Here is a 17,488-nt window from a genome sequence, read left to right as displayed (position 1 = left end):
GTGCATCCTGGCGGTGCCAGCAGTAGGTCCTACCTGTGTATAACTGCATGAAGGAGGAATCTAGGATATGCTTTTCCGAAGGTGAGCGTCAGCCTGTGATAGAGCCTGTGTGTGGGTACTGGATGGTGAGACTTAGCATCTGCTTCATGGCAGTTCAGATTATTCTTTTCTGAATGAATAGGGACATGTTACTGAGCTCAGCACAAAGGCTTTTCCTTGAAACTGGGAGCCTGATAAAAACCATAAAGGTCTGAATAAGACCCTCTGCAATAAATGCATGTGTTTACACAAAGATAAGGAGTATGAAATCTCATGTTAAACACCACAAACCTGTGGTGTGGGAGTTGGAAAGGCCATCTTCCCGTCCCACGCCTTTATGCGGGCACTGCACTCTGGGGTCATTAAGACTCTCCCCTCCTCCACCTTTTAAAATGACAGGAAATGGCTACTGCCGGGGGCAAGACACCAGACCTTTTGGCCTGATGGTGTGACAGTATGGCAATTGATTTACTAGCCTGGCTAGGTGTGTTGGTAAATCCATTGTTTTAAGAAATCCTGGTGAGCTGTGAGTGAATGCTAGCGTTATTTATAGAATGACCCAGTAAGAGAGCATAGGCATCCAGAATTGGACATAAAAGAAAAATCTTCTAACATTTTCCCGGGATTTTGATGGGTCTTCTGATGTTATTGCTTTTCAGCTCTGAGAATCGAGGCCAGGCATGTCATGTTGGAGTCTGAAATGTGCAGTGCATTTTATAATGCTGGGTTCAGGGCCCTAAAAGTAATGCAGAGTAAGAGCACAGAGCATCACCAAACTTGCCTGCAGTCCTTGGGGAGTGTCACCTCTGCACCTTCTTCCCCTCTGGGAGCAGAGCAAGCAGGGCTGATGGGCATACCTCATCCAGTTGCCCTGCAGGCTTATGCATTTCAAGTTTTCTTTCTCTTTTCCCTTCGTTGTTTATGCATGCAGTGACTGAATCTCCTGCAGTAAATGCTAAAGCAGGCGGAGTAGATGACTTTTTAAAAGACATATTAAATTATGTTCATGCCAAGAAATCACTTTGTGTTGGCTGGCTCAACAGAGGGCATGGCTTATAACTGTGCCTTGTGCTTGTGATGAGCTTTGATCACCTTCTGCAGAGAGAGGTTGGGATAAAGAAAAAAGCCTTTTGAGAAGTGCCAGTGGCTCTCTTACAAACATTGAGGGCAAGCATAAGTGCTAAAGTGGGAAAAGGTAGCTTGAGCATGGAAACATGATCTTCTTAGAAATAAGTTTAACTCACAGATACAACTTGCAAGAATGCATGTTTTCATTCTCGTGCATGTGATATAGATGTGAACACCAGCCTGTGTTTGACCTCATAAGCTGGTCTGCTCAAAGGAGAAGGCTGGACTGAAAAAAAGCTTTGATTACCTTGGCATTTAGAATTGCAGTGGGATGGGGTTTTTTTGGGGGGAATACTTCCACAGCTTCAGATCTGTATAGCCAGTCTTTGGCTGTATACCTTCTCCACCATGATCACTGACAGAAATCTACTGTTGTATTTGTCACAAGTTAAAGTAACCTAATTTAAATGTGCACTGACTTCCCAGTTTTGCTTGTAGGCAGCACCCAAAAGCTCTTAGGTGTACTCTTAATTTTTAAAGTCTTAAAGAGTTAGTTGTTCAGTCTGATTTGTGGAGGAGGAAAGATTTGTCTGTGAAAAGCCTTTCAGATTTCAGTTAGACTTTGATTGTACTTATGCACACTTATGAGAGCACATTTGAACTAAAAATCTTTTTAGTAGTGTAACAAATTGCCAGGCAAACACAGTGCTCATGAAGCTAGCGGTGAGAAGGGCTAAGTGAATGGAAGGTGTTACGATGGGCCAGTTTTCTGGGCCAAGTAAATGAAATTGCAGGTGCAAATTAAAAAAAATACTTGTGTGCATGTTTGATAGGTGTTGTGTTTGTCTTTCAGAAATGTGTGCCGTATCTGTATGTGTATAGTACATTCACGGCCTGCTTCGTTAGTCTACGTAATTAGCTGGTGTTGTCAAAGCATTTGTACGTCTCTGGTTTTGGATGTGACTGATGAATTTCCTGTGCAAGCTGATTCTTGTCCAAATATTTTCCCCATAATGTTCACCATAAGCTGCTTGATGTATTCCTGTCTTTCAGATGCTTTCTCTTGAAGTTCTATTATTTGTCAGTATTAACCATTCCTCATGCAGTTGCATGTGATCATGGACATAAAATACCCCTGCTCATCACTGTACAGCAGGATGTTCACCTTCAGCTGAATTAGGTGATGTTTATGCATTTATCTATGGGCTAGAGGTTAAATGTGTCTTTTGGAAGCTGAACATGTTGTCAGATGTCTTGTGAGCTTGAAGCTTGCAGTGGGGAATGCCACAGTAAGCGTTGGAGCATTTCCTTGCAGTGTCTTGAACCTAGTAAAGGGTATAGATTGGCTCAAGTGGGAGGAACTGCTGTTGATTTGTTTTTATCATGCTTGCTCATCTTATCACTGTCTTTAGCAAATAAAGCAGTGCGTAGTGTAAGAAAACATATGATGTACTGGCTGGTGAAAACAATTTGTATTTGACACAGAAGGATGAGATTACGAGCCAGTTCTGGCAAAGTGTTCTGGGCAGCAGGTAGTGCCAGGCCACTTGAGTTTATTGCTGTGGATGGCGTTTGAAGAATAGGTGGTGTAGTTGTGAACTCCTCTGGATGAGGTATAAGGGATGTTGCAGAAGAATGTTAGGGTTAGTAGTAAGACATGGAGGGGGAAGACGAGCTTTGAGATAAAGCTTCTCTAAACACCGTGTTGGTGCCATTCAGTTTCTAGACTGACACAGAGAAATGCTACTGTAGGTCACCTTCATTGGAAGTAGAAGAGAGGTTTTTTTTGCAGGAGATAAGAGAAGATTGAGTAGATTTTATTTTGCTCTGGGCTTAAGATGAAATGAGATATGATTTCAATAAAGAAATTAGCTATTTAGCTCTGGAAGGAAGGAAGGCACTATGGCATTTCAGAACTGTGCTGAAGGGGTCTGAGCTGCAGGGGAACCTGGCACAGTAGCACCTGGGGGCTTGTCAGGACTGGAACGCTGTGATGCTGTTCCCCTTCTGAGGCAAGCAGGTGGGTGGTGTTGGTGCCAGGGTCTTTCTGCCAGAACAAGAATTGGGGTGCCATATCCCTGGCTGCAGCAAACAGGCTGGCACTAGCTTTTTTGTGGGTAGGGCTGGGGATGAGCAAAATGGGGAAAGTAGTGAACTGAGAGGATGGGATGGGTAGACAGGAAGCAGAGAGAAGGGGGATTTGGGGTGTGCCGGAGGACACAGCCTGCTAGTGTGGCAGCTGGTGAGTCTGCCTTGAGGGGCCACAGTTTGTGTAGGTTTGTGTCCTGTGTTAAGCAGCACTCTTCCCTTCCTAACAAATACTATGTATGTTAAATGAGTGCATTTGCCTAGGGTCTCATTTTTTCCTGGATGCTCCTTCCTTGCTTCTACTAACGTGCACCTAAACCAATGACATAATCTAACATTTTAAAAGCCTCATGGTTCTTGCAGTGTTTCTCAGGTTGTCTATACGTTGTGCCTGTAAGAGCACTCCGTATATAGTGTCACTGCTTTCCTACGCTGGTTACCCAATTCCTTTATTTGTGCAAATTTAATGAAGTAGTGCTGAAGAGAAATATTTTAAATCCAGAAATCAGTCAAGGCAAGCTGCACAATCTTGAGGGGAGAGATTCAATTCCAGGTCTAGAAAGTCTATGTGATGGTTTTTTTTCCTTGAATGAGATAACAGATTCTTTCTTCAAAACTGAGGGAGGAAACTGGGTTTTGATCATTTTCTCCTCTTGAGTTTGGAAAATGAAGTAAATTTTAGGCTTCTCCATAGGCCACCCTGTTAGAATCTTTGTGCTAAGCTTGAAATGCTTTGTTGGTACTTTTTAAAAACCCAAAAATGTCTTTGTAAAACACTTGTTCCTGAGAGAACAAAGGATAAGCCAGGCAAATTTTGATGAGTTTGGTAGTTTAAAAACATGGGTTGCTTGTGTTTGTTACCATCACACCTAGTAAAAAAAATTTGCTGCTTTTTGCTCAATTTCCTTCCACTTTGCTGGTCCCTGTGGAAGGCAGGGTAGCCCGCTGAGGGGTGGCTGTTCCCAGGGCTGGGAACATTCCTTTTGACATTGTCATGATGCTGCAAGTGCACGCATAGAGAAACAAGCAAAATGCAACTGGTTTTGTTGCTGCTGTGTTATAAAACAACCAAGTTTGCTCAAGAGGCAGCAGTTCCTACTTATGTAGCTTTGTTTAAACACTTATCTTAGCTAATTTTGTCTACTTGGTAAATAAAGAAGTTCATTTGATAATAAAATCACAGCAGCTTTGCCCTTTCTGTTAACTATTTGAGGTACCTTTGCAAGTCACTTCTTGGGAAAATATTCACAGGGGTTATGAGAACGAGTGGTTTGCAGAACTTGTTTCTGCTGTGAGGAAATTTTTCCAATTGATACCCAGTGGGTCTGCTCCTTCTGTAGCTGGATATTATCAAGGGGTAACACACAAACTGTTTCCTATTACAGACAACTGAGAGAAGTGCATACTCTGACTTGTATGCTTGCTTAATGTGGTATCCTTCTAAGAGCTGATTGTGTTTTTATTAAGGGTTTAAACCCACCACATAATAAACAATTTCTGTTGAAGAAAAGATTTTGCTATCCATAGCACAATTCAGCTGTGTCTGAAGACCGTATTTAGAACCTATTCATGCTACATAGTGAAACTAGTTTTATTCAGGCAACAAATGCGTTGGCTCAATTCATTGATATGGTTCATTGTACAATGTTCACAGGCTCCAAAGCAGCAGCGGTTGAGGCATCAGAATCAACTGGATAAGTCAGTTGTCTGACGGTCCGTCTCCTTATCTAGACCTCCTAATCCTTGTCAGTCTCTTAAAAATGGAGGGGAAATTTTGGTAGTTTGTTGGGTTTTTTTTAATGTGTTCTTGCAGAGGCCTTTTTAGGCATGTAATTCTTTTAATGGTAGTCAGATTGTTCTGTCTGAGTTTTGATACACTGGCTGCCTTTCCCTTCACTGAAATTGAGTCTGTCTCAGTCAGCTCTTACTAGGGGCACTACTGTAAGTCAGATGTAATTGGAGATGTCACTTGACAAGGTTGCTTTCTGAATATACCCTGAATAGCAGAGATAAATGGACTTTTTCAGAATAAATTACCTTGTTTGCCATCAGCATTTAAATGTTTAAGGGAAGTAGTTATTTAATGATGCATTGTAGGGAACTAGTCAATTCCTCTTTGTCAAGTTTTCAAAATGATATTTTCCTCATTGACCGTAGGTGGTGCGTTTGTGTCAGAACCCAAAATTGGCATTGAAGAACAGCCCACCCTACATCCTAGATCTGCTACCTGATACCTACCAGCATCTACGAACCATCCTATCACGCTATGAGGGGAAGATGGAGACCCTAGGTGAAAATGAGTATTTCCGTGTGTTCATGGAGAACTTGATGAAGAAAACCAAGCAGACGATCAGCCTTTTCAAGGAGGGGAAAGAGCGGATGTATGAGGAAAACTCTCAGCCTAGGTAATGGGGCCAATGTTTTCAAATATTCATGATATGAATTTGCTTTAGTGAACAAGAGCTTGAACAAATGTCTGCTGGTTGATGTCATCTGTACATGAAAACAGACTTTGATGAGATTTAAGTGTAGAGTTTTAAGTAAACTATACTTGTGTATATTGAAATGTGAGAGCAGAGTAAGTGTTCAGAGCCTGTATAGCCTTAGTTGTGTAGTTCAGGTATGTTAGGTTAATATAAACAGTAAAGTCTGCTGTGAAATGTTTTTGCAGTCCTTTGCATTCTCACATAGAGCATGCCTTGTGAGAGAGGATTATAAGGTTCAGAATGACATTTCTGTCAATTTTAGGAAACAGTAGCATATTTTGTGTTACATAGCAAAACAGTCATCAAGACCAAAACTTCTTGTAATTGTTCTTTAGACTTTACAGAACTTTCCCTTTTTCTGGAAACAGAAACTGTCCAGTATCTCCAGAGATGGAGGCAGGGAAGTAACCTTGCTTTGTAGAAATAAAGCATCTTACTAAAACCCCATAACTTATATACATTGGAAACTTCATATTAAAGGTAGATCAGAGTGCCACACTTGTGAACTCTTCTTTCGCTTTGTTCAGAATGCATAGCTGGGATCAAGGGACATCTTCAAGGTGAACAGCACTTACTGAAGAGGATAGGTGGAGGTATAAACTGCAACTGTATCTGGAATGTAAGGCTCTCTTGAACAAAATAGCATGAATTTGGTGAGCACTGTACTGTACCTGAAAAGGTGCTCATTTCTTTCATCCAGTTTTGAGGAAAGGAGAGCCAGGATGATTTAAGAGTAGAATAAGTCTCTGGAAAAGGTTAATCCTACATATTTGTCTAACTCTTGGCAGCAGGTCTAATGGACAGAGATACACAAAGCATACATTTGTAACTTTAAACTCATTTCAGGATTTTGGAGTAGGTGCTGAATTAAATAAAAAGTGGAAAAAAGGTGAAAAGTACCCAGTGGCTGAACATAACTCCTCTGGGGAGAATATGTGCTTAACGCCCTGGTAACTACTTGCTTGAATTACTTGCAGAGGAGGTGTAGGGGGGTGGAGTGGAGAAGTGCTGGCACAGGTTTCTGGTATAATATTGAACTCCATGTGACATATTCTATAATATTAAATTCCAACAAAACCTGTGATAGTGGCTCCAGAAGGCATTGTTAATGCTGTTTTTGCACTGTTGAAGAATGAATTAAGAAATGGAAGTTTCTTTCTGGATTGTTGTTTAGTATCCACAGCCGTGGAGAGCACCATATCTTTTAGCTGCTTGTGCTGCTTTGGAAGTTTGTGATAGCTGCATGTCATCTAGCGGTTTGGTACACTGTGTTGTGTATGTGTTTAGAGTCGACTCAGTGGGAGTATAATGTGGCTGTTATTTGGTGTTTGACGGAAGGCAGGCAGTTTAAAATCCAGTAGTACAAAATAAGATTGTGGTTGCATATTGAACGCTTAAAGGTGTGTTTGTAATGAGAACACATGCCTTGATGTATTCTCTGTCTTTCAAACTACAGTAGAGGCGCAAAGGTGCTGAGAACAGGGTTAGAGAAGGCTTGTGTGAACACTCGCTGTGCTTACGGATGTGGGCGAGCATTTGTTCCTTCAGTTTTAAACTAGTTGCAGTCCTAGAGCTATTAAAGGTGAATGCAGCTCTCCTATGTCCTACCTTAACCGTCAGCACGCTGAAGGCATCCTCCTGTTGCGGCTAACACCACAGTTAGTGTGACATCCAGTGCTGTGAACGCTCAATGGCTTCCTTTCTTTTCTTAGGACTGTAACGGCTGTTTTGTCTCTGTAACACGGTGGTTTTGATGTATAGCTGTTCTTATGAAATTGTTGCTCTCTTGCATAAACTCATCCTGCAGTTTTTGTGAGGAGAACTCACTTATTTTATTAGGAGAGCTTTAAAGATGCTATTTAAATTCTGCTTTAGCTCACTTCCGTATCTGTTTAAAAATTAATACTCTTGAGGGTGCTTTCAAAGTATGCACTTCCTGACTAATAAGTACATGCAGTAACTTCTAGTTACTGTTTAAAGACTGAGTTTTAGCAAGTAGAGCGGATTCAACTTTGTCACCTCTGAGTAGGTGTGGGTTTTGTACTGGAGATACTGTATCGCTTCTCTGAGCTTTGACAGCTTAAGAGCTTGTTTGGGTTGTCCTTGCTAATAGGTAGGTTGGTCTCTCAAAACAGATTATTTCAGGATCTGGTAAAATAAAATGGTAACATCTGCAGACTTTGATATTGGAATCAAATAGTATTTCAAATGTTAATCATTCTGGATATTATGCTTGGAGTAAGCTATAGGTAAGTTATTCAGTAATTGGTTGGCTGTGCTGAAGTAATTAACGGGTGTTCTTGAGGCTGTACTCATTTCCAAAGCTGTTGGTTCCTATTCTTTATAGGTCCTCAGTGCTTTCGAATGCAAAAGGCATTTTAAGACTTGTCACTTTAAGTTTTGAAAACAAAACAAAAAACCATTCAAAGACAAGTCTGTAACCCATATACTGAAACAGGGCAATATGCAAAGGGGAAGGGTACACCTGTTTAGTACTGAGCAGCTTGCTGTGCTGCCTACGGTGGTAAATGTGAGTTCTCTGACCCTGTGAATATTGTGAATTTCTTGAGTTTACTTTTTAACTAGCGGCAACAAAAACTGGCTAAACATACCTATTTTTTTCCTGCAATGTGCTGGTTCCATTGATAGTACCATTAATGCTAATGCCACGACTGCTCTGAATGTGTTGAATTTGGGTAAGCTCTTGATTACAGTTTGATTTAGAGTCTCAGTGGTTATGGTTGGAATATTTTTTGGTTCTGTTGCAGAAAGCTTTTACTTCTCCAGATCTTTTATGTGTACAGTGGAGCTGTCATTTGTCAGCTTTCCCCACTACAGAAATTACTCATTGCAGCAGCTTTTTTTGTGGTTGTGTAAATAGGTTATACTTCACGCGTCAGGACAGAAAAATAGCTTTGTGATCAGTAGAGAGGGATAGGAATTTTCTCTTACTAGGGAAAGGATGGATTAGGCTGAACAGTCTCTTTTTCACCAATCAAATTTTCTGCTAATGTTTAAGCAGTGTATTATGAGGGAAAACTCAGAAAAAAAAATTTTCTAAATAAAATCAGACCACTGCAAATGTTTCCACGTGAGAATGCAGGTATGTAAGCTGGAGGGTTGGGTGAAAGGCTGAGGAGAAGGAATTACTGAGGATGTGGACTGGATGTTTAGGAAATAGCACAAGTTATTTTACTAGTTCAGCTTGTTTACTTTGGAAAACAAGCTGTTAACAAACCTGGTTAACAAAAATATCTGTAGAGGAGAAAATGAGGTAAGGCAGGGGATATCATAAGCCTTGTCCATGTAACAGAGTAGCAAAAAAGGTTTGGGAAGCCAGTACATAGTTAACTGTTATCTTTCTGACAATAGCTTTATGGGGTGCTGGCTCAGCACGATTTCATATTCTTCTCTAGCTCCATTGTGAAGACTTACTAATTTACACAGGAAAAAGCTGCCGATATTTAATGTCTACTGGAAATGACCGTGCATATCTCTAAAGAGGAAGGAAATGCATGAAGACTGACTTGGGGGAAAAAAATGGATTTTAAAGAGGAAAAAGTTGGAAAGCACTTGTGCTAAGCCATGAACCAGAAAAGCTGGGGGTTGGTGGGGGATGTGTGTGTAGTGTTCTAATCTCATATTTTAGAGTGCTTGCACACAATCCTGTCCTGTGAAAAAGAGAGAGTATAAAATGTGGAACTCAAACGGTGCGTGATGTGTGTGAGTCCTCCTTCTGTCACTTCCTTCTAATACAGCTAAGACTTTTTTTTTTTCTTAAACAAAACCCACTAGTGTGACGTCTACATCTGCATTTAAATTAGAACATCTTAAAGAAAAGAACAAGCTCCAAAGCTGTCCACAAGAAAGGTTTCCTTGCCAGGCTCCAGCATATGAGCACTAACTAACTGCTTATTACCCAAGAAGAAATTCATTATCATTCAAATGTTGTTGGAGAGAGGAGTGTGAATTATTTCTTTTGAATTTGGCTTTAAATTGCTAGTTTAGGTGATAGTTGTGAACCTTAAGTAACTTAGCGTAATTGGCACAAGCTTGCATTTATTTTAGTAAATTGCTAGTTTAGGTGATAGTTGTGAAACTTAAGTAACTTAGCCTAATTGGCACAAGCTTGCATTTATTTTACTTTTCTTTCTGTCAAAAATAGGTCCACTGGCTTGAAAATCAATTTATGGGCAAATCTAAACCTTCAGATTACTGCATAATAAGGAAGTAAGATTTTTATTCTTCTTTGCTCTCAGAGCCTATAAAATTGTAGAGTTTTATGGAAGACTAACTCTGTGGACTAGATGTTGTGAATGGAAGTGTAGGTGTGTTATTTAGTTTGTACCAATTATAATTTGAAGTGTCAATAGGTTTCTTGATGCTGGCAGAAATGTGTTACTGCTACTTGGTAACCACGTTGTGTTTCTTGGGTGCGTGGCTTGTGTTTTAAGGGCCAAGATGCCATGGTTTAGATTTCTGTTGATTTGAAAAACTCTGCAGTCACGGCCCTTTCAGCCAGAAAACAGGTTGTGTTTTGGTGCGTGAAAACTTTGCTGAACTGTGAGATAGCGTTGAAAAAACCCCTCAGCTTGCTAGAGTGGACTGAACAAAATTAGGCCAGCTGTTTCCCAACAGTTTGATCAATACCCTCTGTGAATTTGTTGGCTTTGCCCTGTTTCCATCTCTGGAAGGCGGATCAGATGGCACTCAGGCAGGTGCCACCCACAGCTGGCTCAGGTAATGTGACTTGCTGACTGCTAGCCACCTGTGGAAAGGACTCTAAAATGACTGTAGGGGATGAGTTGGTCATGGTCAATGAGTATGATGTGACGGGGAAAATGGAGATCTGTTTCCAAATTACTCATCAGGACAGCTATGGGCTGGGCAAGTCCTGCCATTAGCTGCAAGCCTAGAGTCTGAAGCTTGGAAAGCAACCATATGCCCGATCTGTGTGTTCAACTGGAGTATGTATGTTGCAAAATATCTTGGGTTTAGTATTTTGACAATTTGCAAGTTGGGAATGAAGCAATAGAGCTTACAGACCCTTCTGCCAAGGAATCCCCCAGTGGCATTGGGATACCCCAGACAGTTTTGAGATGGCTGAAGATCAAGGGTGAAATATGGAGTCTTCCTTCATTTGGATCCAGGCCTTTTGTGCTTTGTTTTTCCCTTTAACTTTAGCAAGTAGCCCCTGAAATAGAAATTTTGACTCCAGAGCACAAATATAATGAGTAGTGTTGTATTGAGGAGTAAGTTGTGCTGTGTAGTCCCTTGAATCTCGTAAAAGAATTATTCTGTTACCTAGGTGAGAGGTTATGCTTTATCCTGTAAATCCTTGAGCTGTTTAAAGACCATTAATCATATCAAATGAGTTATTCTCTTTAAAGTGCTCTCTAGTATTTAAATTCAGAAAAATAAGTGTATTTTTACCCTCTTAACATTGAAAGAAATCTAGCTTGTTAAAAAATAACACTAGCATTTGTGCCTAGAATAAGTCCAGATCTTTCAGAGGTCAGTAGGTTGGTGCTCCTGGTCAGCATACTGCACTGTGTTGTCCTTTCCACTTCAGATCAGGCACATCCTTTGCATGTCAATAGGAGTATGCCAGAGTTTTCTGGTCATTTATGGCCTGCAGTGTATTTTGCATGACACTTTAAACTGGTTGGTGTGCTGTACTCACAGAACTCAAGCTATTTAAATATATAGATGTTAGTTGAAAAGTGCCAGGATTCAGAAAACTGTTAGGAAACATGTACGTTTTGTGCAATATTTCTGTCCTGTAATATTGAAAGCACTGATAAAGGAATTAGCTTATAGAATTTCTTGCTTCTTTAAAGCTACAATTGGTACTGTTTAAAAAAATTAGAATGGGAAGAAATACTGCATGCAGAGAATGCATTTCACTACCTAACTATTGCGTTTCTTGCCATAGACATAATTAATTGGTAAAAAAAGCGGGAGGGAGGGAGCACAGGAGAAACTTCACAGCAGTCGCAACTGTTGTACGCAGGTTTGTTGCAGATATTAGATAGAATAAGAGTCTAATGCAGTGGTTGCAGTCATTTCTGATTTGACTTTGTGGGGGCCAGCTCAGGTCTAATGTCTTATGGACGTGGCAGTTTAGCTCCCAGATACAGTTGGGGGTGTGTTCTGTGCAGTCGCTGGCATCCTTGGCCAGCAGTGCTGGTGCTCGCAGCATCCACTGATGCTGACCGGCTCCTCTGCAGCAGAGGCGATGCAGCTACCCTGCATTCAGGTTATTCAAGCCTGCTGTTGAGAGCGTTTAATGGACCTGGGATTAGACCAAGACCAGACAGAAGTATCTAGTCCTGTGGTTTATCTGTTCCTGTTCCCATTTTGCTGTTCTAGTAAGTGAAGTCTTGAAGTTGCAGAATTAACCACCTGGTTTTATAGCTCTGCAAAGAATGAAACAGTGAAGCCTGTAGTTCTTTGAATGGAAGAGTATGTTTGGAGCCGAACCTTGTATTAACAAGAGGTGAGAAACATGCTATGTGTTTGGTTCCTTTTTCCCAAAGGCTGCTGGGGTGAGCTAGTCCACAAAATCAATGTAGCATGAGCTGATGCTGTAAAATTCTAGAGTACAAGCAATTAATTTGCTGATTGTAAAATGTCTGGCTTGCTGTTAGTCTGCTCTATTAGTTGTCCTGTGGAAGTGCTATAAATGTTACAGAGCAGTGGCCCAGCGTAACGTCGTGACTTCTGTTGAGCCAGTCATAGTTAAATGGAATTTCATTCACTTCCTGTGTTGCAAGCTTTGTTGAAAGTAGTTCCGCTACTTCTATTTTTAAAACTGATTACTGTGTATAGAGGACTCTGAAGCTGTCTGAGAGTTATAAAAGACATCTTGGGATCACCTCAAGCGTTTCTGCTTACTGTCTATATGCATAGGCTAGATTGTGTTCTGCAATAATGAGCACGTAGTAAGGAATTAGAAATTCCCTAGCTGTAATTCTAGCTTCCAGCACTTGCTCTTTCTGTCCTTCAGCTATCTTACCTATGAAATGAGGTAAAAACCTTTTTTTTTCCTCCCCTTAGAAAATCTAATATAATCTCATATTCAGAAGAATGTAGAAGTCCTGGAGGAAGTCTTATCCATCAATAGGGTTGTTGAGCTGTGATTTACAGAAAAGCAAACATTAATTGCTCAGCTAGTGAAATAATTATGGTATGCTTGCAGCTCTGTGTGTCATAAACTTACATGGAGGGCCATTGGAAACATAGGACTGGTCCACGTTTTGGACTGTGAGTTGTTTAAAAAAAAAAAAAACAAGTTTTCAGCAGTAGCAGCGAGTAATAGTACAGCGGTTAGAGTGTGTTTTCCCTCAGTGTAACTAAGCAGTTGTGTCATTTCCAAGCCACCAGTTTGTAACTCCCTCACCAGATAAACATAGAGTTTCTGAAGAAAGGAAGTGGTGCATCTGAGTTGTCCTGGGTGAACGTGTTAATTCTGCAATTCTGTGAGGACAGAAGCAGTCAGACACTGCATCATCTGTTCTAGGAGCCTCTGACTTTCAGTCATTGAGTTTAGTGCTACGGTGTCAGACACTCCCACATCCTCTGTAATACTTTTCCCCTTAATTTTCCATTAGAATAAATAGGTGTACTTCTAAAAAATGCTCTGCAGTCATTCCTCCAGTGTACTGAGATTGCATTTCTTGTGAGCTGCGTTTTTAGGTCATGCCCCTTTGAACAGCCAAGTTGACATGTAGAGAGAGCCTTCTCTTGAGCTGTGAATAGGATGGTTTTATGGTAACTTAGGTCCTCTGATTTTGAATTCTTTTTACCTTCTTCGATCTTCACTCTTGATGTGTAATTTTAGCCACTTTGGTGCTGATTTTATGAAATAGAGCATCTTCTCAAAAGTATGTTGTGATGAAGTCAGCTGAGTCATGTTCAGGTTAATTTTGTTTTGGGGCCAGGGTGGAGGTATGACTGTGTTTGTCGTAGCTTCCAGTGAAGAACCTTTGTTAAACACAGCCTGTTCTTACAGAGGCTGAACGTTATTTGTGAAAACCCAGTGCTCACAAGGGTAGTTGAAGTCAGTAGGAGGGCAAATACAAAAACTATTGTGTAGCTGGTTGTCTTGTGTTACAGCTGGGATTCCTCTGTACAGTGGTGTTTGTAGCACGCTTTCAACAGAAGAAGCTTTACAGGCGTGACATGTGCATGTCAAATCGTGGCATGTGAGCACAATATTGTGACTAAGTCATCCAGTGGAGCAGTCTCCTTGCTACGTGTGAGGAACAAAATGACACTGTGTCAGTTGGTTGGTTGCGAAGTAGTTGAGAAGAAAATGAAAGAAATCTATCTGGCAGTGACAGAAATGGTAGTACTGTACTGACTAAAAGGTCTTTCTTACCTCAAGGCAATGTTATGAAGCGCATTAGGTGCTGCATGACTTTGTAACTTGAATTAATTTAATTGTGTCGATGTAGCTGAAAGAGGCAATGCTGTGATTAAAACCATCCTCTGCTGCTAATGGTTTTGCAATGCTGAGGCTATATGGTGGAAAAGTGCTTTTGTCCAGCAGACAGGAAACTGGAAGAGCAAAATCTGCTAGAGGTCTGGGGGAGGCACCAGCACCAGAAAAACCCAGCTGGGGCCCGGCCCACGGAGGGGCTGCAGCAAAGAACTGCCGTGCAAATGGAAGTGCCTGCTCGACCTTTTGACTTCCGCTAAGATGCGTGGAGAAAAAACAGTCATGAAGCAGGAAGGAAGTAGCACAACCACAGAGGAGGGAGGACAAAGGAACATGCCTGTTCAGCCTGCAGAGCCGCCGGCCCTGGGGAGCCAGCTGATCAGTAAGCACTGGGTAGCTGAAGAAACAGTCTTGCTTCATGCAGATGTTTGTTCCCCAAAACGGTTGCTTGAGACCTGCATCTTTAGAGCCCTGTCAGTGTCAAGGTAGCACAGTTTCACAGTGTAATTGCACATGAACAGGTTCTGGTGATGCTTCTGGGTTGTTAAATAAACAGTTCTGTGTTAATACTGTGTGCACAGAAGGAATAATGCTTCCATACTGGAACTGCAGGTGTTTCTAGGTAAAATGTTTGGTTACTGTATGGAGTTGAAAAATATTTGCCTTTCTAAGCTTTCACTTGTTATGTATGTTGTTGATTCACTGTCTAACAGTAATAAGCTGAGTACCATGCATGTATGTGTGAAGGCAATCGCAGGAACATGAAATCCTATCTAAACTGTAGCTGTTGCTCTATCTCTGGACCTAACCACTGAACAGAAACATGCTGTATTTTTTGTTTGAAACTGGTACAGGTGTTGCCTACAGTTCAGTTGCAAACAGTGAGGAGAGCCAACTGATGTGGCCTGCGGTCCCTGGGTAACGTTTTCAAAAGCACTTATATGGCAGGTGTTTAAATTCCACTGACTGCCAGTGGGATTTAGGTGCCTAAGTCAGTGACTCCCAAACTGCGGTTGGCATACCTCTGGTGTAACTCTTGATAACAGTATTTGTGTTCATTACTGTGTTTAGCTAAAAGTTTGAAAGAGGGCCATCGTGGTCTATAAGAAACAGGGAAGACTACTGGAGGTCTGTGGCCAAAAGAATTTGGGAACCTCTGGTCTAAGTCACTTAAGTGTTCTTTGAAAATATTATCCTTTTTCTGGGAGAACTCTTGCTTCTGTTTAGTTGAAGCAATGGAGATGAGGACAGCTACTGATGTTACTAAAGATAAAATACAATCATAATCACTAAACTTTGTTATGCCAATAAAAATGTTCACTGTAATTGCAAGCACTTATTTGGTCTGTATTAATTAACAAATGTGTAACTTGGCTTGTTAAAATAAAGGAGTGCACTCTTGAAAGAAAATGTTTGTCCCTTTAGCACAGGGTTGGTAACTAGTTGCTGTATGTAAAAGCTGGTTACTACAGTTCGCAGCTCTTTATGTTCACTTCCTGTGTTTTTTCCTGTTATTTACCTAAGATACAGCTGAATATTTGTAAAAAATTATTATATCCTTAAGAATTGAAAATGTTCAGGTATTAGAAACTTTTTTGGAAAAAAGTCTCTCAATATGTGTTTGTGTGTGTAAAAATCATTTGTTTATCCATCCTTAAGCCTGCGGAAGTTCTTACTTCTGCTGAAGTGATGTGCTCAGCTGAGTGCAAGAACTTCCTGAAAGTCAGCTGAGAGAGAAAGCTCTTAGGCAGAAGCGATAAGCAACTGGACACAGGAATATACCTTGTCTTCTTGCAGTGTTAACTGTTGCTTTGTTTAAACCATGCACTTGTTCAATTACCTTCCTGTTTGGGGGTACGGAACGCATTAGTGTGCTTGCCTGGTCATACCCAAACTGTCACACTGTGCTGGGCAGCGATAGATACCCAAACTGTCACACTGTGCTGGGCAGTGATAGTAGAATATACGCCTGAAATTACTTTCCTTCCATCTACCAAATATTGCATACATTAGTTTCAAGCATGCTTAGAATTTTTGCACAAATAGGACATGATTTTTCAAGTGTTGGAGTGCTAGCAAGTCAGTGCTAGCTTCTGCCATATACCTGAACAACTTCAGGATTGCCAGCTTTGTGGAAGTCACTTGGCATTAATGCATTGCTGTGAGAAGCCACTTTATTTGCTAAGAATGCACACAAATACTGCACGCTAGCCCTTCAAGGAAATGATTTGGAATTTGATTCTTACCAATTACATCCATATTAGTGTAAAAAAAATAATTGTCAGTTTTTATTCAAGCCTCCGTTTTTTATAAACTTAATAAAAACAAATGCCATCTCTTTTTTGCTTGAGTTACAGATGGACTAAATGGTTCATAATAGCATGGTGTTTGCTTTTTCTCCCTTGCACTGCCATAAACTGTCATCTTTTCTGTCATTTTATGGAAGTGAGGACTTTCAGAAGATGGCTTTGGGAACAAGCTCTGTAGCTAGAACCTCTGACTTGCAATTTTTCTAGTGTTTGTTATCCAAAGGCATTGCAGGGAGATGGTAGGAACCTACCCTCCGGAGGGAGGAAGGAAGCTGGGCTGTGAGTTTACAGTTAAGTTGCCTTCTCTGTAGGATTAGCCAGGGGCTGTGCCTCAGAATCTGAGCCTTCCCCTGGTAAATGTGAAGTCGCTTATCTGCCACCGGAAAGAGGAATGCACAACTTTAATTACTTAACATTACATCAGCGTGGGAGGATGCACAAACAGATACTACTGATATGGGAACAGCCTGGTTTTGTACTGCCACAGCTCCTTGTGTATACGTACATCTAGGTCCTGAGCCAGCGGTCTCCATAAATGGGATTGTGATCACATAGGAAGCCAGTACTTTGCTGTTCTGATAAATCTTAGTTTTTTCCTACACACAGGATCCTGTATAGCTTTTTTTAAAGGCATGCTGAATAAACTTTACTAAGAGCAGAAGGTGAGGAGTTACAGTAGCACTGAAAAAGTGTAACAGAGCTGCAAAGGCAAGATGATGGGAAATGGTGATACACTGGTAAGACACGGGGACTTTGTGACAGCCCCTCTCTCTGGAGGCCGGTTAACTGACAGAGTGGTGAACAACAAAGCTTTTCAGGCGGAGTTTGTCGAGTCAAACACCCAAATCGTATAGCTGCTTTAAACTACACACAGTTTGATCGTATAACACATCCTGTAGAGAGCTGCTGAATGAAACACCCTACAGAAGAGCACCCGAGTGGTTTGACTTGTATTAATCTTGAGTGCCTGTTGTTATCAGACACACGTGAAATGTCGAAAACCAGAATCCCTTGCTGTATAGCTGATGCCTTCTGTAAGCACTTTGAGCAGCTTT

The 17,488-nt window shown here is 41.0% G+C and overlaps 1 protein-coding gene across 1 annotated transcript in view; it reads left to right on the top strand.

Annotated features, from left to right (window-relative positions):
- The first annotated feature begins 5,358 nt into the window (after positions 1–5,358).
- The window catches only part of CBL (Cbl proto-oncogene, E3 ubiquitin protein ligase), a 29,434-nt gene continuing 17,304 nt past the window's right edge, over positions 5,359–17,488 (top strand). The window contains exon 1 of the mRNA XM_010084837.1: positions 5,359–5,600. Coding sequence (XP_010083139.1) covers positions 5,473–5,600 — 128 coding nt within the window. The 5' untranslated portion in view covers positions 5,359–5,472. The remainder of the gene's footprint in view (positions 5,601–17,488) is intronic.

The sequence above is a fragment of the Pterocles gutturalis genome, unplaced genomic scaffold (genome assembly GCF_000699245.1).
Source record: "Pterocles gutturalis isolate BGI_N339 unplaced genomic scaffold, ASM69924v1 scaffold14945, whole genome shotgun sequence".
Lineage (NCBI taxonomy): Eukaryota > Metazoa > Chordata > Aves > Pterocliformes > Pteroclidae > Pterocles > Pterocles gutturalis.
Note: the sequence above shows the minus strand (reverse complement) of the source record. Positions and strands in the feature narration are given on the sequence as shown.